We start from the raw sequence: 21,572 nt of genomic DNA on the forward strand, positions 1-21,572 counted from the left end.
CACATGGCAAGCAGAATCAGAGCATGAACATTTACTTCCCATGTCCGTTGGAAAAGTGCTGCAAAATATAAAATTTCTGGCAACCTTGAATGTTGTAGTCAAGGTCAAATAAGCACTAAATAGCCTTTTAAAACTCTTCAGCGTGTGAATGCTGCTTGGTTTAAGCAATCTTGAAAGGTGAGAACATTATTGGAGAGCTGTTTCACACCGTGACCACGTATGCACTCAGTTGTTGCTCATCATTCCGTGTTAACTGTGTGCATCTAGTCATTTCTTGGCTTTTTGTTGGCTAATATTTTCTAATGGCACTGTATTATGGTATAGCTGTTGCCATAGCCAACAATATCTTACCTGATAAGGATGCTGTACCAGTCTACCTCTTTCTCCTTGCAGGCAAGAGGAGCAGGTTGGTGTACTATGTCCTTCTTTGTGATCACTTTTTCTTTGGAGAAATTGAATAAATCTTCATTTAAAAAAAAAATAATAATCTTTCCAGAGGAAAAGGAAAGTATATCTTGGATAAAAAACAGAGTCCCTAGAAAAATAATGATTCAAAAGGAAAAAAAAAAAAAAAGAAAAGCAATAAAGAAATCACAGCTGTTTGTTTCAGGGCGCTGGGTCACTAATTGAGTGCAAACTTTATAAATGTTGTTTGTCCCCCCACAGGGCATACAAAACCATTGAGGAAGATGACTTGAAGTTTCCCCTTATCTATGGAGAAGGCAAGAAGGTGGGCACATGCGCTTTCCTCAGGGCAAAGAAGAAGGAATTCTGTGCTGTTTACCACTCAGCTTAGCCTATGGCAGTCCAATGTTTTCCACTCAGTATCTCTTTATTTTATCGCTTTGACAGCTTGAGAGAATATCTTGGTTCTGTCATAAATCAGTCTCATGTCTAGGATGGAGGAAAAAGAAGAGCTCAACATTAAAAAGCAGTTCTGTAGCAAGCATAGTCATTTGTTGTTCAGTTTGATTTAGTTTTTGTTCCATTGTAAATAACCAGGCTGCAGTAAGACCTGTTCAGTAAATGACTTTAAATGATCCTGGTTTGATTGTAAGATATAACTAGTCTGGATGAAGACAGCAAAATAGCTCTTGTTTGCTGAAAACAAAGCAGGGAGTTCTTTAATAACAATGTACAGTGCTTTGAGATGTAAAAAACCTAATTAAGAAGAAAAGGGATCAGGGCAGGATTTAGGAATTATAACAGCCCTTAACCACATCTTCTGCTGCTGTATGTGAACTCACCTTTGAATTTTTCTGATGTGATTCCTGTTAATTTTTCTTGAAAGGAAAAAGTGAACCCTTCCATTTGGATGAAATTTGTTTCCAATTCCTTGATTAAGAACAGTGAGATCATTAGTGCTGATCCCAGCAAGCTTAGCTGGATGCAGCAATTGGATCAATACAAGGGCGCAGTGGTGTCAGTTTGCCGATATTGGTATGCTCACTGTGTTTCTAAATAGTGCTCCTCTTTATAGCTGCTTTAGGTTCTTATCTCAATGCAAAAATGCATGCTGTTCAAAATTAGCCCAAGTTTTGAAGGTTCAGACCTGCAGCTTATCTCTGAATTTGGTTAGTTGTATAATTATTTGCAAAATGTTTCATTCACATCTTTTTAATTTACTCTCTTATTGCCTTATGGAGCCAGGGGTGAATGAGACAAAATAATTTTGAGTCAGTCTCGCACTGTTACTGTTGCTGTGAGCGTTCCTGCTCAGAAGCTGCTGTGGCAAAGCCAGAATTTGACAGAAGTGAGGTGCAGGTAGCAGAGAGCTAGGTTCCCCATGAGACAGAATGCCTGGTCTGTCCCTGGAGAAGCATTACTCAAGAAGAGCCTGGCACCTCTTGAGAAACAGTCATTGTCTCAAGAGGAAGATGTTTAAGGAAAAAAGCATTAGAACTGAAGTAATAGCAGAGAGCCACAGAGTCCATTGGCACCATCACCGGTGTGGTCTTGCAGTTCTTGTGCTCTGTGTATTCAGCAGCTGGCCCTTGGCATTTTTCCTTGGTAGAGAGAATATATAGTTTCACACCTCACAGGTGGTCATATTCTAAGGTGAACGTGTGCAGACTGAAATGTGGACAAATACAAAATAAGAAATGGAGATACTGTGAGTGTGAATGTTAGAATTTGATTAGCTATGTTAAATCTTAAGCTCCTGGGAGAATAAGGGAAATTCATCCCTGACTGCAGCAGTTATAGAGTATCAGAAAATCATTAAGATTGGAAAGGACCTCTAAGATCATGTAGTCCAACTGTCAAGTAGGAATGTTGTCTCTTTCCATCTTGGCACAGTGCTTGTAACAGCTTTTGACCCCATCTCTTTATTTCTAGGCTCGGGTTATGGCAACAATTGGCGTGACTCGAGGACTGGGAGACCACGACCTGAAGGTTCACGACTCCAATATCTACATCAAACCTTTCCTATCCTCATCTCCTGAGGTAAAACTGCCAAGCTTCAACGACCTCATTTGTGGAAGAGAAGCAAATGCACTTACTGTGCTTATTTGTTCTTCCCAAATCTGACTCCGTTCTGATTGCGGCTCAATCCTGGTAACATGCTGCACTTCCCAAAGGTGTTTGTGGGGTGACACCTGAAGTTAGTAACATCCTTGGAATAGGAATGTTATGAATTCCCCAGCTGTTTGCCTTCCTCCAATTGATCCTTATCCCAGCCAGAGCATTGACGTATTCTTTCCCTTGTCATTGGCTATCATATATCCTCACCATTCACTGTGACCATCTCTCCCCATTTTCATGTGCTCTGACTTCCTTTGAGGCCTGCATCAGGTCTTCACAGAAGCAGAGATAAACCTGCCTTCTCCAAAAGGGGGCATTGGATGTCTTCCGCAGTAGCATGCATGCTGCTTTAGGCAGAGTGTACCAATCTAACTGCTAAGTAGGAAAATGCCAGAAGCATGTTGGAAGAGTGCTTTATGCTTCCATCTGGCTGCCTCTTCACATCTTGTGCTTAATCCTTTCTGCTGGTTTTGTGCAAACCCCAAATAATGGTATACATGGCACTGCGCATTCCCAGATGATAGCATAAGGAGGAGATTATGTGATATTTACTATGATGAGGTAGTGAACTTGCAACTTACCTGTTTGGGAATCAGTTTTAAATGCTTCCATCATTTTGACTTGCAAACAAGTCCAGTTTTTAATCACCATAGACCTTGCAGTGAAAGATATACAGGCTTCTAAAGGAGGTTGCATGTTTTTTTTGCCCATGAAGAAACATGCAAACTTTTTACTCTGTGGTTTTATTTATCTTCCTACATCAGAGAACAGATGACATATTCTCTATAAAATATTCAGCAAGGGCATGCTATCCTGAAAAGAGGAGGCTTTCCTGCTGTAGCCCAATTGCCATCCATTGTCAGCTGGCTTTCTGTTGTTTTAACCATACCCAGTACCTGACCTTGAATCTGTTGCTTGCTACAGAAATAAATAAAGCACATTGTGACCTACTGTAGGGTAGCTGTTTTAGCTAGGGGAGTCAGACTCAATGATCTCTTGAGGTCCATTCCAGCCCCTGTAATTCTGTGGTTCTGTAATGCAAGAGAATGAAAATACACAGATGACACAACACTGTTAGGAAGGAAGAAAATGACTTAATTGACCTTGCTTATAACATCTTTGAGACTTGAAAATTAGAAAGAAACGCTGAGACTTTCTGGTCCTGGGTAAAAGGAGGAGGTCCAGAGACAGCCCCTTCTTCACTTTTCCTTGCTATCAATCTAGTCCCTTCCCTCTCCCCACTTCAAGTGTGTGGAGTCCATCACTTGGGACCTGCTGCTGTTCTCTGCCAGGCAGGCAGCAGCTCTGCCCTCATCACTTCGATGGTTTTGTTTAGCACCAGTGAAATGATGCAATTTTACCTATTTATTTTTCTGCCTGGCATGCTGAGACGCGCTGTTTCTGGGGTATGTAATAGCTGCAGCGCAGTATCTCAGCAGTATCATCTCTGCCAATTGCTGCTGTTGTATTTGTTTGTGCATATAAACCAATGCCTCTCATGGGCTTTTCTAATTTGTGTGTACTGTGTGTGTGTGCACGTGTTCAAATTCTGGAGTATGGCATTCAGTTCCTATGCTATCCACGTTTCAGGATCTCTTAACTGCATTATTAAAGGGAAGCAAAATTGTTTGTGTTTCCATGTTCCCTTTTCAGCTAAATTCAGCAGAAATCTACTAGGGCAGCAGGAGTAAAGACAGAGCACCAGTGACCTTGATTTAGAGACGTAGGAAAGGAAGAAAGAAAAAAGAACTAACCACACAACTTGAATTATATTAGGAAGTAACATATGCTCTGACTTGCTTGCCACTGAGCCTCTTTTTTTTTGCCATCTCTTCTTTCTCTTCCCAGAGAGGCCCCCAGTACTTCATCTCCTCACATTTTCCTTCATCTTCTTCTGTTTGTATGTGGACACCGTGTGCAGAAACCAGCACTAAGAAAAGTCTTTATGCTGCCATATGGGAAACCTGGCACTTGGAAGCAAGTGCAGTGGCCTCGGGCAGACAGTCACATTTGGCCTTTAGTGCAGCACTGCATTTTGAATCCTCTTTGTAGAGGTAGGGAAGCACAATGTCTGGTTTCCAGACCTAGAAAAGGGGAAGCACAGGAAGTGAAGGCACACAGTGAGTCGTGACATGGGGAGAATCCAAGTCTGGCTTCTGTTTCCGTGCTGTAATGACAGTGTCCTTTCCAAATCTGGGGGAAAGGTGATTTTTTTTTTTTTTTTTTTTACTGCTGTGTGACAAAATTCTGGTATGGTATGTCCACCAAAATTTGTCTGAAGGAAAGGTAAGCATCCCTGCGACTACATCCAAAAATAGAGAGAGAAGTAATTTGGGAGTGGTGTGAATTTACACTTTGATAGAGTGCCAGGCTATGGGAGGAGAAGTCATGTAGCCAAGACTGACAAATGTAATCAGGATTCAGTGGCTCAGCTGTTTTGAGACCAGACATGGAGAACTTCTGCAGGTTGGTGAGCTCTAGAGAATTGAGCCTTTTATAATGAACTGGAGAAGCACAAAGCAGGCAAGCCATGGCTGAGGCTCTCTGGCATGGAATTAAATATTTATTTTTCATAATGGAACAGCTCATTTGAAAGCTTTCAGCAGGAAATTCTGCATTTTAAGGCTCAGCAAGGCCCTTCTTGTTGCAGCTGTGAAGCAGAATTTTATCCTGAAATTTTTCAAGCAGCAGCTCAGCTCAGCTCAGCTATTCAGTGGAAGCAGTGTGGCTCTGACAAAAGCACTTGGTCTTTGCTGGCGATGAACCCAACGTCACCCGGCAGAGCAAATGATAAGAGAGTAACCAAGGAGAATTTTTCCCTTCTCAAATGCGTTAGTGAAATCTTTCTGACAACTTCACAAATATGTCAGAGGAGACTGTTTTAGATTCACATCTGCCTTCTGGAGAAATCTTGGGGAATTACAGCATTTAAAGGAATGAGCAAGGCAAGGACTTTGAGAAGTACTGTTTGATCAAAGGGAGTCAAGGTGGTTTAAGGAAGCAAACATCACGCTTTAGTAGCTTCAAGTCCTTCAGGGGTATGTCTACTAGAGAATTAAACAAATAAAAATGCAGTAGATGATCTTGCCTGAGCACTTTGATTTCTGAAAAAGAGAAAACATTTGAGAGACTGTTCTGCATCACAGGTTATTAATATAAAAAGATATGAAGCTGTAGACTAAGTGGAAAGTTGGCACAGTCTACTGGAAATTGGCTATAGGGCAGGAAACAAAGGGTGGCAGTAAAAAGCTAAAAGGAGATTAATTGGTGAGTGCTGCAGGGAGTAGTGTTGGGACCCGCTTTTTATTATTTACATATAAATTACTTGGAGGGTGGTATTGAAAGATCTCGTCATTTGCCAGTGGAGCTGCTCTGGATAGCGCTGCACATAAAAAGGGACAATACAATTAAGAAGGGGTTTAATTTATTGCAGAGGCTGGGTTGATCAGTGCAGGCAACTGAATGCGGACTGTTGTTTGGTTTGGATTCTGCCTGGCAGGCAGCTTGGGAGCACCTCAGATGGCTGCAGTCTCCTGTGCCAGTTCACTGGGAATAGTTTTCACACCACAGGGACTCACATTGGCCGCCTCCTAGAAACAAAGCTGGCAAGCGGGTCTTAGTGCCTTTGCAGAGCTGGTGCCATCCTTGATCTGAGCCAAATGCAGGTTTTGTCCACTGGGTAGATCTGTTTGAGATATGAATATAAAACCTGCCCACCTGTTCTTTCACTGCTTGCGTAGAGCATTTTTCTCAGTGCTTCTGATTTCATGTGGGTGAGCAATATTGGAAAGAAATATCCAGAATGAGGAAAGGCATTAAGTGGCAAACTGCTTGATACCTGTTCAGAAAGGTGTCATGGGTGACTGCGGGCCTTGGTAGTGTGCATCCAATGCTAAATTTCGGCAGAGATCTGTTAGTACCAGTCAAGAAATATCTAGTGTAACCCAACTCTTAATGTCATGGGTGTTTGTGCTGTCAATGTGGTATTGCTTCCTATTTTCTGATTGCTGACGTCAAGTCATAGAATCATAGAGTCATAGAATGGTCTGTTGGAAGGTACCTCAAGGATCATCAAGCTCTAACCTCCCCACCACAGGCAGGGCCACCCAACCTCCATATTTAATACTAGACCAGAATGAATGAGTTAACGGGTCAGCTGCTCCACATCAAGTCAGATGGTAGTACAAGTATGGTGACCATACTGGAAGCCTTCACTGGGTGTCCTGTTGCTCCACAGATGTTAGAGAAGGATGTTTGCTGGATTGATTTGAAAGGGATTGGGAGAATCCTAGGGAGTTGGTGGCAGTGCTGAACCTGAACCTTCAACAGGCAGGAATCTTGCCTGAAGTCGACCCACATTGTTTTCTGTCACCTTGGCATTCTGCTTTCCTGAGTACCAGCCTGCTATCCATTATTGCTCACCTTGCTCTACGTTTTTCTCACTGGCACTCCTTTCTGGATGTGCTCAGTTCACAAAGCTTTTACCATTAGGAAATCCTAGCTTGTACTCAATTATACTCAACTCATTATCTGTAAGAACAGTTGTTGTGGGGTGTGGAAGTTTTGTTTTGTGTTGTTTTCAGATTTTTGGGGAGAATATGTACTCTTGGTAAAGTAATCTGCTTCTGGTGTTGGCCTTGAGTGGTGCTACACCAGCGCTGAGGAAAAGGCTCTTGTGGCTAAACATATGCTTTGCCTGGTTGGGTGAGCCATGGTGGGTGTATTTTTTCTAGTGACGGTGTTAGAAGCTTTTTTGTATGAGATGCTTGCTGCTGAGCAAATGCCTGAGCTGTAGCTGTGATGCTATCCAAAATACTTGCCTGTACCTAGGAGAGCTGACCAGAGTGTGCAGTGCACTTCTGCTCACCATGGTGGCCAGCTTGCCCCTGTACCCACTAATTTTCCAGGTGCAACTCTGGGCTCTGACAGTAGAACGGAACTCTGGGAGATGGGAGCAGTAGCAACTTCTGCCTTTTGTGTAGCAGACTTGAAAGGAGTTCTGTGCTGCATATAAGGATCTCTATTCCCTCTCAATCTGAATAAGGCGATGTGATCTAATTAAGAGAGTATCTTGCCTTAACTTTAATCTTCTCCAAAGTCCTTTCTCAGACGCTACCTTAGATAATGAAGTGAGGTTACATTTTACAAATGACCTTCTTGTGCTTTTGAGTGAAAGGCGAACAAGTGAGGATTAGCAGTGAGGTCGAGATGATTGTTTCCTCGGAGCTGCTTGCAGCCCCTTAAAATCATAATTACATTAAAAGGTCCAGGCATTTTATGTGCATTTCCTGCTCCTGAGGAGACAGTGCACCAGGAGGGAGAACAAAACAGCTCGGTGTCTGGTGGCTGTGCCAAGCGCTTGTCCCAGCACATTTGTTGCAGTCAGTGAAGGCTGGTCTATGCAGATCTTTTCCTCCTGTCTACCTCACCAAGGTTGCCAGGCTGCTTTCAATTTGGTGTTGTTGCTGTGGTGGTTAAAGTCCTCCGTGGTGGCTGCGTGAAGGCTCCCCGCTGCTGCCTGCGATCTGCAGGGGCTGCTGGTGTGTCCACTGGAATGCAGCATGTGCTGGAAGGACAGTTATGTCCACCAAAAGGCTCACTTTAAAACACTCCCGATGACGTATGCACATGTTTGGGCTCGGCTAGCAGTCTCTGGGTCATCAGCCTTTGCTGCCAGCTTTCTCCATCTCTCAGGGACAGGGCCGTGGGTGGCACTGCAGGCTGGGCCTCACGCCATGCTGTATAATCAAGATGCTATAATCGCAATATAATTGTTTAATCAACAGATATCAAGATGTTGTAATCACAATATAATCAAGAGAATCAAGCAAGGTAGACAATGATCACAAAAGAGAATACGTGGAAGAGCTTACCCTTCGGCTGAGCTCACCAGAAGACACCAAAAGAGATGATCTCCAGAAGAGATCCTTCCCCTCTGGTAGCCAGCTCTTCAATAGGTCTAGGAGGGGTGGAGCCTGGCTCCACCCCTTCCGGCAGCACAGGTGAATTGCCTTCAGCTGTGCTCCTCTGGCTGGCTCATGGCTCGCCTCAGGTGATCAATCAGAGGTTCAGGCCGTGACTCAGCAGTTCCCATACACATGCTGACAGCCATGGTCGACCTGGCTGCGGTGGTGAAGCCAGCAGGCATTGCAAGAAAACAATACTGTGAGAATACGTTTGGGGGTTCACTTCTGTGCCAATCTAGAATGGGTCTCTACCCACTTTTAAGATACTCATAATTGAGCAGGTAAAGAGTTTCTGTTCATTTTATGGAACTGTTTGCTTGCTCAGGCATAATTCCTAAGTGCAGCGCATGCTTTGGGTCTAGAGAGGCAAATGAGATGCCTTCTCCTGTGTAGATGTTTCCAAACGTGTACAATTTATTTGGCAGAGTTAAATGGATCTGGACAAATGATGAAAACAATTATTTTTGAATACTTTATTAGAAAATATCAAAAATTCATCAAATAAATTATTCAGCCTCCGTTTGACTAGCCCTGCCAGCAAGAGGGAAGAGCTCTGCATGCAGAACCAGGCTGGCTTTGATCACTGCTGGCAGCACAGAGCCATGCAGCCCAGCTCAGCAACACTTGTATCCGTTCTGACTGGGTCAGTTCAGGGCTGAGCTGGGCTGGGAGGAGCTGCAGGCTGGAGAGCAGGCCTGCAGGAGATGGATTTCAGTGCCCTGGCCAACCCCCTATCTCAGAGCCAGCTCAGCAACAATTCACAAACAGATTTGGCAGTTTCCTCCTTCATGAATGTTTTTTTGTGTGTTTTAGGTAAGAGTCTATGACCTACTGCAGTATGAGCATGGGCCGGACGATGTTCTGATCCTAGCTACAGATGGACTCTGGGATGTGCTGTTAAATGAAGAAGTGGCAGAAGCTGTCACTAACTTCCTGCCAAACTGTGACCCTGATGATCCCCACAGGTTTGTGTTCATCCCTTGGCTTTCCAGCTTCTCTGAAATTAAGAACGCTTTTTGGTAACATATTTGTGTAGAACATATGATGTGGGTAACATTCAGCAAACTTGCATGCTTTTATACAGCAGAGAGAGTCTGTATAGCAAGTGTGTTTTTTTCTGTTATAACTCAGAAATGCCTGCCTTCAGAGGAAAGTTGTGGGATCATGGTATCTTGGCACAAGATCCATTTTTTGTGCTGTAGTAGATTCTGTAGAAACCATAGGAGGTTGAAGACAGAGAAGAACATGACAGCAGGTCTCCAGCAGTCACAGGATTCCATCTGGCTCTCCCCTGGATAGTCTTTTAACACTGAAGAAGTTGTTTCTTGCTTGGACCTTAGCAGCATCTCTCTCCCTCTAGATGTATGGATAAATACAACACAGTGTGGGTGCTACGCATTGCAAGTCACACTGTGACCTTTGAAACCGTTGCAATAGTGGATGCTCAGTGCCTGCCAGCTGCCGAACGGGTGTGGTGACAAAATAGGTGCAGAGTTTGATTCTGATTCAAGTTGCTGGATTCTGTTTATTTCAGAATGATCCTTTTCATTTTCCCATGTTTATCTCCTCTTACTTGGTCAGCTTCTCTCTTTAAAGTACACCATCAAGCAAACAAAATCTTCCCAAACACTAACTAGAGCACTGCAGTGGGTTGGTCTGGTCTGCCTGTCTGCTGCTGAGTTCCCTGTGCCTGTCTGTCACTGTGAACTAAAGCATCATGCTGGAGATCAGAAGTCTTTCACTTCTAAAACAGAGAATGATGAAAGGGAAATAGCTTTATCCATCTCTAGAAAGTGTTCCAAAAGGAAAAGCCTTTCAGAACGCAAGTTTGGATGGCCGTGGTTGTCTTCTGCCCTCTCATTGGGCTGAGAGTGTGGGAAGAGAGCCCTCAGATCACCCCACTTGGCCTGTAAAAAGCGGAGTTTGGGAGATAAGCACTGGGATATCTCAGCAGCCAAGTGAGAAAATGTAGGACTGTTTCACTCACTTGAATGAATGAGCCAGTTTCAGTCGTTCAGATGTTGCAGCTCTTGAGGGTAAACCAGTCACAAAATGCTTTGTGTTTTTAATTTTTCTGAGCGGGCATTTTCATGAGGTCAGCTCTGTTCTCCATCAGTAAACAAGGAAGACAACGAGTGGATACAGACACCCTGGCAGCCACTTGGGATTTACAGTGACAGGCACTCCAAAGCAAATCACAAGCAGTATGTTCTTACCGGACCCTTACTCAGAAGCGTGGAATGCAAAATAACATTTTGCTGCAAGCACTCAGTTGTCAGGTGAATGGGTGACGAGCGTGAAGCTGCAACTGCAGTACTTTGACCTTCCTTCCTCCTTGCCCTGAAGAGGAGGTGGGGCACTAACGACAACCAAGGGCTTCTCTAATTCAGCAAGGCATGAAAGTTCTTCTGCCCTCCATCTGAGAGAGATCAGGCATGGCTAGCAAGGGGCACTTCCACCTGGCACTGTGCTCTGCAGATAAGCTCTTCAGTAGGAGGGGACCCACCCAATCAACTGGGTGGTAGGGAGATTTTTCTTTGAGTTCTGCACCCTGGCTGTCCTCCTGCAAAGACAGCTGGTACAGTGTAAAGCCTCTGTCTCCATTCTCATTGAGTAATCGGGAAAGGTTGGCTCATCCTACCGTCTGGCCTGGTCCTACCTGTTCATTGTGAATACAGTGTGAGTGCACTGCGTCGGTCTTGTTCCTTCTGGTGTTCCCAGCGCTGGTGGTAATCAATGCTTTTGTTGCAGTAGAAATAGCAATTCTTTTTTTAATATTTTTTGCTTGCTGGGTGAATGATCTCTCATCCATTATAAGTAAAATATTGAGAAATCAGAGACTAAAAGAAAAATATTTTCTTAGATGTAGATTTATTTGTGCTCATTTGGCCCCAGTAAGTGTGGGAGATTAGTCCTGTTTGTAGCAGTGTAACGCACTCTAGAATTGAGCCTGATGTATTATGAGTTAGAGCAAACACATTTATTAGTGTTTGACCTACAGATCTGTGAATGGACGTCTGAGTTGAAAATTTATTTGTTCTTTTAAGTAACTTTGTGCCAGGTCATTTAGAGGCTTACAAATAGTGGCACCAAGACATTTCTCATACCAGCTTGCAAAAGGTAATTAGAACAGTCCCTCATATAGTTTACAGTGATATTTATGAAAATTACCTTTGTGGAATTGCTATTTGGTTATAAAGAATATTTAAAGGGTTTGAAGTACTATGTGAGAGGTTTTATATAATTACTTCAGTGGTCCAAATAAGGTATAACTAATGACTTTACAATAGCATAGCACCTCAGACTATGGAGTTGTGTTAATTCCTCTCACTAGTCAGTGTCAGGAGAATTGTGTTTGCAGTGTTATCAGTGTTGCGTTTAGAGGAAATGTTATCCCACAGAATGTCAAGTTATGTGATGAGTGCATCTGGAGTCTGTGATGAGGTGAGCAGCTGGGAATGTACAGTCCCTAGGGATGTAGAAAACTTGTCAAAATGGAAGAGAGTTGCCCCCCTAGGCTTCATAATTCTGCAGAGTTCTGAAGAACCTACCTGTTGGAGCGGACCCTGCATCCATCTGACCCAGTAGCCTTATTCCCTGACAGCAGCATACTTGGGGAAAAAAAAATAAATAAATAGGAAGATTTTAGAGCTGCAGAGCACTTATCGGTTATGTAATCAGCTCTTTGAGGGAGCAACATCCCTCCCATTTGAATTAGGAGTCATTTTACAGCCTGATGGATAAGAGCTCATAGCCCTTGGGAAAGCCCCTGGGACTCTTTCCTGTTGATATTTACTGTCAGAACTATGAATGTTTGTTACCCACAGAAAAACATCTTTGAATCCTGTCAAATGTAACATGTGCCTGGGCATCTCCAAGTGCAGAGGGAGTGAAGCTGGTTCTGTCTTCAGCCAGCCATGCAGACACAACCCCAGGGGATCTGGGCAATGAGTGATGAGAACAGACGTGATGAGAGAGCGGTTCCTCTGTGAGGGCTGGGCAATTCTGTGATGGAGTGAAGAAGCTGAGCTTGAGTTGGATTTCTTTGCTAGCTCAGTTCAGACAGGAGCATGAAGGGGACCCTGAGCAAAGAGAAGGGGTAATGACACGCATTACATGACAGGTGTTTTTCGTACATCTGTCTGCAGAAGTATGAAGATGAAGAAGAGTGTGAATGTTGACCATTTCCTTCAAGCTGCACCTGCTTACACACTGACATAGGGAATCTGCTGCTTCTCCTCCTCCCTCCCATCCTTTTTCATCCCCTCTCACACTCTCCTTCACCCTTGTGGAGATTTACAAGGGTGCTGGGAAGCTGCTTTGCTCTTCCTGAGTGTGAGGGGATAAGAAGCTGCTCAAACAGTAGCAAGTTGCCCCCGCTGTCACCATTTCTCCTGCAGTACTTTCACTGATCAATACTGAAAGCTTGAGCAGGAGAAAATATATATATATATTCTTAAAACACAGAAGTTGTGTTCCAGCAAGGCTGTTCATTAGGAGGAAGTGGGTACTTTAAAACTACTTCAGCAGTTCTCTAATGCTGTCTTGACAGCTGAATCCCAAGTTCACAGCGCTGGAGAATAAAAGCGCTCGATAATGGACTGCTGCTGCTATTCATCTCCAGGTACACGAAACTCACCCCGTCTCAGTGCCAAGTTGAACAGCATTGCTCCAATTCAGCTCTGTGCTAGGAAAGGAATGTGTTACCTCGCTGCTGCTTTCACCTGTTCCTTCTCCTCTGCTTCAGTGTGCTGTTTTTCTTGTGTATTTCAGTCTGCCTATGAGAGATTTCTGGTTTAATCTTGCCCTATCCAAACATTAAGCAGCAAATCATTATGCAATAAAGAGCAAAATGCATTTGTACTCTTTAGATGTGGGGAGCTCTTGCTAATTAGAAAAGAAGCAATGCGAAGTTTTCTGCCAGGATGGTGGGTGTTTTGCTTCTCTTAAGTTCTGACAGTAGCTGAGAAGCCCTTGAAAAAGATGTTCTTAGCCAAAATTCTTTTAGCATTCATGCTGTGAATGAATGCTTCAGTTTCTTGCTTACCATGTGGAGTCCTTCTATTCTTTAGCCCTGCATCTGATTTGGGGATTTGGGAACTGGAGAATGCAAGTATGTTTGGGTTTTTTTTCCCTTAGGAAGCAAAGTTTTCTGTTGTTATTAGGACAGTATGACTGGTTCCTGTCACCTCCTGCTGTTATATCTCAAGGTCTTTGATGCGGATGATCTTGGAACCTGCAGAGAGCATGCACACATGTGCACAACTGTATGTGTTCGAGTTGGCGCCCTGAGTGGTGCAGGATGACCCTCAAGCCCTTCTCCAACCACTAAAAGTAAATCTCTTGTCAAAGCTAGAAGGACCTGGGAAGTTTACCACTCTTGTCTGTACCACTGGGAGCAGGTAGTGCGTTAGAAATAACCTCTGTAGAATGTTATTTGGACTTAACATCAGACCTTCTGTGCAGTGAAATGTTGGTTTATTTACAGTGAATATAACTTCTTAGTAGAGAAAATAAATCTCTCTGTTCCTGATTCAAAGGAGACTTTTAAGCTTAGGAACCTAAATTGTAGCAATAGAACATAATAAACTGGGTATTTTTCACTAGGAGAGCAAATAAAGTCTTTTTGGGTAGCAGATACATTTAATAACTCATTCTGTGGTGAAATTTTCTGGGATTGGAACAATCCCTGGATACTCAATTAATACACACCTTTTTCTTTTTGTCCACTGCTTCTGATCAATGGAGATACTGTTCTGTCCTGTGCCTCAGGCAGATCTGGGCTGATCACTTCTGGCCCAGGATCCTCCCTAGAAAAGGGGGTCTTGAAATGCCAACCTTTCTTGTCCTTCCTGCTTTCTGTGAATTGCAGAAGTGCCTTTCTTCTGATTATCTGGGCTTTATAGAGGGCTTTATAGAGAACCGCTCATCCTATTAGAGGCTGATAATTAAGCTTTAAATAAAATACAGGCAGGCACAATATTGAACTGTTGTTTTGTTTTCCTTGTGAGTCTCTTAACTGTTTGATCATTTTTTATTAGCGAACCGATAGAAAAGCTGCACTCCACCCAGCCAAATTCGAAACATCTCAGGCAGGTGTTGGGCTGAGAACTGACTGGAATAGTTGTTCATCCATAATGAGATTTCTTTCAGCAGAAACCTCTGAATCGGGAAACAGATGTGTCGATCCAGTAACAGCAGGCAGAGGGATATGGGAGAACGTATCTGATCAGTGCTGCGTTGGGATTGGAAGGGTTGCTGAATTAGGACTCACTGCTTGTTTTCAAATCACTTGCTTCATTACAGCGTCCCTCCAAAGTGAGTAGGCCCGTATTTACCTTCAGGTGTTCCTGCCCACAGGCATATAGAGCTCAGTAAATGAGTGCTGTAATTTTGTGTCCTTGATTCTTCAAACCATGACTAGAAACTTAATTTGCTAAAGGAAGTGTTTTAATATGTTCTGAAAACGGGTAAAGTTGAGCACCCAAAATGACTGGTCACCTTCTGACATTCGATTGCTATGAAATACCTTGAGATTCTGAGATAAAAGCCGTTAGGGAATGACAGACGATTGCTTTGTGGGAAGGTGATCATTAACATTTACATGCTTCTCAAATGCTGAGTGACTTGTCCTTGTACCTCACAAATGTCCATCTCACAGGCTTTCCTCACAAGGCTAGCGCATGGTACCAGCTGTCTTCTGCCTTCCCCCAGGTACACGCTGGCAGCGCAGGACCTGGTGATGCGAGCCCGGGGAGTGCTGAAGGACCGGGGCTGGCGAATATCCAACGACAGGCTGGGCTCTGGAGACGACATTTCTGTCTACGTCATTCCTTTAATACATGGGAACAAGCAGTCGTGAAAGTAGCTTCGAGAGTGGTTATGGAAAGGGGATCTTTTGGGGAAGGACCTGTAAGAGACGATGTGTTTTGGATGATCTGACCAGGACATCTCCAATTGAGGTAGTCTATTCATAGCTAATGCTGGAGGGGTACTTTTCTGCCTGAAAGACAGGGCTCTGCACATAGACTATGTATGATTACAGATAACCCTTAAGATTACAATTCCCCTGTAGTAAAGGTTTTGGTGCTTAATGGGAATGAGATCAAAATGCTGCTAGCATATTGTGGATTCTGTCATCCCTCCAGGTGAAGACCTGAAGTAAGAATTATTTTTTTTTCAGTTTGCCATGTAGCTTGGAAGAGCCATTTCAGTTGTGAAAGTAGAAGTGAGTATCAGAAGCCAAGGAGGCTCCTGAAGTCTAACCCGAAATATTCAGAGCAGTGACTTGGATCACATCTCATTTAAAAATACTTTTATACATATAAATGAGACTCAAGAGTTTTCTTCTTCCAAAAAATTGCTTTCATGACTTGCCTATGGACAACTGCAAACTGATGTAATCCTTTGAATCGCCATTTCTTCCCTCTGGTCTCTTCTTCAGTAGATTATATTCCTGTATTTTAGTAGGAAAACTGAAATTGTTTTTCGTGTGACTATGCCTGTTTACTGCAGCTAGAACAGCCACCTACAAAATTGTCCAGGAGAAATAGGTCACAGTCCTGTATTACGAGATCTGTTCAGGTATGAAGAATAATTTTCAAGACTCCCTGTTGTGTGTATACCAGAGCGAGGAAGCTTGCATTATGTGATGTTCACCTGGAGGTTCTGGTTCCTTTGGGATCAGAGATTTTCATTCTTTGAATGGTTCTGTCTGCCTTGTCCTGTTGGAAGGATCCCTGAACACACTGAACCTCAACTGAGGAAAAGTTCTACATTTATTTGGGCTCCTGAGTGTATTTTCAGCTGGATTTCTACTTGAAGTGATGGCATTGTTCTGGTTACTGGCTAAGATACTCAGGTGGTGATCTATTTAAGAATGATTTCACTTCTGGGTTCAGCCTACCTTTGCCTGCTTGACTTGGTGACGAGAAGGTGACAGTTAATAACTTCACATCCTCTTGGTTGTTGAGGACTGTGGCTGAGGATCAGATGATCACTGTGATAGTTATGGCTAGCTTCATCAGCTTTTTTTTAGCAGTGCTAAGTCAGTTTAAATAAAGAAAATCCAAGGACATTGTCATAGTACAAGCAATAGTCCAAGAGAGTAACTACTGAGCAAATCCGCAGCTTGACTTGGCTGCCTGTTCTGTGGGCAGACGGCTCTTCACTTTACTGGCCGCAATTAAAAATTAAATCAATCCAAAGGTTCTCATTTATAGTCAGTCATTTATAGTCAGCCGGGAAGTTAGATTCAGCCTCTGTTGTCCCAGACCTCATTCTTTTGGAGCTGCTAATCTGACTTGTACATAAAAGCTACTTCTTGGATAGCCAGAAGACAGGGAGCTGGGCTAACTGTGGAGCACTGATTAGGCATCTCAAAGGTGTTTTATCCTTTCTAAAGGAGAAACTGCCAGCTCTAAGAGCAGGATACTGTGTCCTTGGTGTTCCTGGAGATGTGCACTCCTGAACAAGAGTGGCCTAGAGCTTGCCAGTTCTGTAATTTATAACGTGCTATATAAACAAAGTACAATGCTGTTTGGCATAGCAGCCCAGATGCTTTATTTGATTGCATCCAAAGTACATGTGCAACATTCTCAGTGGATTTAAAATGTCCTTTCTCTAATTTCTAGACCCAGTAGGTGTTTCAGATTGAGATGAGCCAATGCAGAGTGTATAATGGCTCAGACATGCGTCCAACTGAGTGATTTTAGTCTGAGAACTGTTCCATGCATTCCCCAGTGCCTGCGTGTGATAAAGCGTGCAGAACACTGGTGTTTTATGTTCTAGAGCTCCAGTATCAGTCATATATCTGATTAGGTGTTGCCATGCTTTATCTGTTTGCTCCTTTTTGCTTTTCCCCCTTTCCTTCTTCTTCTTTGTGCACGTGGGTGAAGAGGTTTGCAGGTTTGAAGTCTAGAGTACTTTTCACATGGTCCTACATATGTTTCAAAGTCCAACCAAGAGATCTTTTTGTGCTCTTTTTTTCTTGCTTTTTTTTTTTTAATTATTACTATTGTTTTGCCTAATAAACTTGTCAACATGCTTTTTGTGCTCTGTGTAACTCCTGTTGTCTCTTTGCAAATGCATTTGTGTAGTCCTTTCTTTAATGGGGAAACTAATGGCAATTCCTCAGAAGTCACACGAGCAGCAATGAAGCTGGTGCTTGCTGTGACCAACTTCAATCCCGAGTCAAATATTTTTGTGCCCATGTTTTGTTAGTCTTTGTTATTTAGTGTCATGGGGTCAACAAACATACCAGTCATTAGGAAACCACTGAGTACAATGGGGTTGAAGGAATTTCCAGTGCAATGTTTGCCAAAATATAAAAGTGAAATTTTAAGGCAATGGAAATACCCTCTTTCAGAGGTGTTTTTAAACGCACCCTGAGAGTGGTGGGGCAGTGAAACAACTTGGGGGGACCAAACTCACTGATAAGTTGTCAGAGCAAAATCTGGCGGGCAGTGATACGGCTCTGTGCATCAGCCTCCAGCCTCTGTTGTTCGTCTGAGGTACTGCCATCAGTCAGCCTGCTTCCCAGCAACTGCTGTGCCCACCCTGGTCACTCTGTGTCAGCTGTGAGCCCTTCTGGAAAGGGCAGAGGTGCAGCATCAACAATTAATATCAATTAGCATCAACTGAACATTTTCAAGAGTAATAAAAAGCTTCCTACTCAGCTGTATGTGACTGAAACCGTGCGGTGATGTTTTTTGTTTTGCTTGTTTATAAAGTATCTGTTACGCGTTTACAGGCTTACCTACTGTGAGTGGCTCTGGTACATCTGTGGTTCACTGCTTTGGTGCCTGGGCTTTCACTTCTGTCTGCTTTCATTTGGGGCTTCTTACATGCCTGCACTGTGCTCTGCTTCATGGCATGGTACATAGACGCACCAAGGCACGATACAAATAGGAAGCAGGAGCCATGAGTTGGGGAGATACCATGTGTGAAGCAAGGATAACAAAGCATTTCCTATTCTCTTCATGACATGCATTATTTGAGGAGTCATAGCATTAGAAATCACTGGTGACAGAGGGGAGTTGTGACCCACAGTACGCAGCACACCTTTCACTTGGGCATGGGATGGATGTCACCATTCAGGCTTGCAGCTCCTCCACTGCTCCATGCAGTCCTTCAGTTAGGAGCAGCACCAACTCCGAAGTTTAGATCCCGGGCGCATCAGCTTAGTCACTGCCTGATCCTGGCAGCAGTGTGGCTTTTTGTCTAGTGAAGAAGTTCTGTTAGAACCCAATGTTGTTTCAGCATTAGCAGCAAGGAACCTCAGTCCTGGTTACCTCTATCTTAGTAGGTAGTGCTCACCATGCCAGTGTGTTGGTAGGTTATCATTTCTTGGACGAGAGCAAGGAAAGGAAGCTCTTGTCGTTCAGCTCAGTGGGCAGTACTGTTAACACTGCCTTCTGGTGCCTGATGCAGTCCAATTTCTAGAAAATTAAAAGGAGCGGCTTCTGCCGTTCTCCTGTGAATACTGTTGCAGAGAGAAGTACAGCTGTGTCACAGCTTTCTGTCTCACACTACAGCCTGAAGTCATCTTTGCTTAACTTGATGAAGACAGTAGTTCGAAATTTCAGCCACATCTAAAGTGAGGCACACAACTGTCTCTTGCTAAATTAATGCAATGATGCTTCCTTTATGAACACAGAAGTCTGTTGTTTAAGAGGGCTAATTTTCAATGTCCTCATGCTGGATAGAGAAACTGGTTTTAATACAAGGAATCTGAAAGAGCGACAGGGCTGACAACTAAAGGAGAAGCAGTCCTGGTTTGCTATCAGCAGTGAATTTCCATGTCGGAGTTGCTTCCGTGTTAAAGTACAACAGGGAGGTCCGTGAGGTGTGGTAGATGCTGTGCCTCCCGGATAGTTTTGAAGAGCTAAGAACTACACTTGATGTTTTGGCTTTGAGCTTTTAGGTTTTAAAGAACACTACATGCTCCAAGCAAATCCGCTGCGTTCCTTCCTGCCTCAGCATTCCGCTTCCTTTTATTTTTTGAAACATTTTGTGCAAACGATTTCAACACTTGTATCAAACATGAGTTGCAGACTATATGGAATTGTTGTCCTTCCAACATTCTTGGTGTGTAAATAGTTTTCCTCCATGTGTCTGAGATGAAGATGCAGTGATGTGGCTGCCATAGACAGAGCGACCAAACAATGCTGTAACTGTGCTGCTGTATTTCTACCCGTGATGTACTTGAAGGACGATGCCCTTGTCCACCTCCACCCTCATTATTATTTTTTCTTTTCTTTTTTTCTTTTTTTTCCTTTTTTTTTTTTTTTTTTTGACTGTTGCTGGTGATGATGTTGTTTCATAGGTATCTTATTTTGGTTTGGTTTGCTTTTTAATAGCTGCCACTTTTTTTTCTTTCCCTCGTTGGACAAGTCATCTTATTTGCAGACCCGTAAAACTGTCCAGGTTCTGTATGTCTTGAAGAACAGCGGAGTTGCTGGAGGAAGATGTTTTGGACCAATGTACTTACGTTTTGTGACTGTGAAATGTTAATCTTTTTGTAACCTAAGAACAAAAAATGTTTGGTAAAGGGATATATTTTGTGTTTTTTGAAACTTTTCAGTGCAATGAAAAAAAAAGAGGAGGATGCTGAAGAAGTGTATGCGCAAAATTTTAAATAAAATTTTAAATTATATATATACACATCTATATCTATAACCATTATTACTCTGACTACGTCATGAAGAGTACCTGAGTCTCTGTGTGTTAATAGAGCAATACAAACCAGCAGAACACTGTTTTACCAGTGAAGGATCGTAGGATCATAGAATCGTTAAGGTTGGAAGAGACCACTGAGAACATTGTGCCCAACCACCAGCCCCCCACCAGCACACCCACTAGCCATGTCCCTCAGTGTCACACCTACACGTTTATTGATATTTCCCTGGACAGTAACTCCACCACCTCCTTGGGCAGCCTGTGCCAATGTATTGCCACTCTGAGAAAAGCTTTTCCTTAATATCCAACCTGAAGCTCCCCTGGCACAAGTTTAAGTCATTCCCTTTTGTCCTATCACCAGTTACGCAGGAAAAGAGTCTGGCCCCACCTCATCACCACCTCTGTCAGGCAATTACAGAGCGCGATAAGGTCTCCCCTGAGCCTCCTCTTCTCCACACTGAACAATCCCAGCTCCCTCAGCCACTCCCCATAAGACTTGTGTTCCAGACCCTTCACAGCTTCACTGCCCTTCCCTGGACAAGCTCCAGGGCGTCGATGTCTTCCTCGTAGTGAGATGCTGAGGGGAAGTCTCACACTGACTTAATTCAGCAAAGTGAGTCCCCATGAGGTGTCGTAGCTTAGAGGATGGTCAGGAAGAGCTCCTGGAAAACTCTGAGCTGTGTCCTTCTGTAAGACTTCACTGCTGAGGCTGCCAGCTGCTATGTTCTGATTCAGTAAATTGCTATGCAAAGTGGTTGGGCATCATCTCTGTGGTGTGAAATCTTGGGTGCACATTTTGCATTCACAGTGTAGCTGCAATATGCTTTCCCTCCTCCTCAGTTTCTTAGGAACTCCTGTCTCAAATTCCCCTTTCAGTTTATATTAGAGTAAAACCAAGGGTGAATTCATTGATTATATTGAAAGAGGTTGTCGTGGCTGGTTCAGTAACCAAAGAGGCAAGTGTAGGTACTGCAGATACAGGACCTGACACCCCAGCAGTAACCAGCCATGGGGCTGGCAATAATAGAGCCAAGTGATTATTGCTGTCTTCAAATGTCGTGTCATAGCACAACTAGTTGTCCCCATTCTTATTTTACTTCAAATTCAGTAGAAAAACAGTGAGAACAGTTCTATGCTGCTCGTGTATGCTGTGTTTGCCCCTGGCCTTCTCTGAGCACAGCAGCATGCACAGATGAACAATTTGCTGCACTCACTCTGGTTTTCCTTACTCTCCCATAAGCCCTACAGTTTATTGCTGCAGTCAGGCCACTGACCAAGTTTAAAATTACAGCATAAATATTCTTCAGCATGACTTTGTCTTCTCACTGTAAGCTAAGCAAGACAGTGCCAGCAGAGTCAGGTGACCCTAACGGAGCACTGTCCACATCACACTATTGCTTTGCT

At 43.4% G+C, this 21,572-nt stretch overlaps 1 protein-coding gene across 1 annotated transcript in view; it reads left to right on the top strand.

Annotated features, from left to right (window-relative positions):
- PPM1H (protein phosphatase, Mg2+/Mn2+ dependent 1H) overlaps positions 1-15,351 on the top strand; it is a gene marked incomplete at both ends in the record, with an annotated part of 128,482 nt that extends 113,131 nt beyond the window's left edge. Inside the window, 4 exons of the mRNA XM_079544213.1 lie at positions 667-730; positions 2,338-2,445; positions 9,303-9,454; positions 15,204-15,351. Coding sequence (XP_079400339.1) covers positions 667-730; positions 2,338-2,445; positions 9,303-9,454; positions 15,204-15,351 — 472 coding nt within the window. The remainder of the gene's footprint in view (positions 1-666; positions 731-2,337; positions 2,446-9,302; positions 9,455-15,203) is intronic.
- Between the last annotated feature and the right edge of the window lie 6,221 nt (positions 15,352-21,572).

This window comes from Tetrao urogallus, assembly GCF_951394365.1.
Source record: "Tetrao urogallus genome assembly, chromosome: 1".
In the NCBI taxonomy this organism is placed as follows: domain Eukaryota; kingdom Metazoa; phylum Chordata; class Aves; order Galliformes; family Phasianidae; genus Tetrao; species Tetrao urogallus.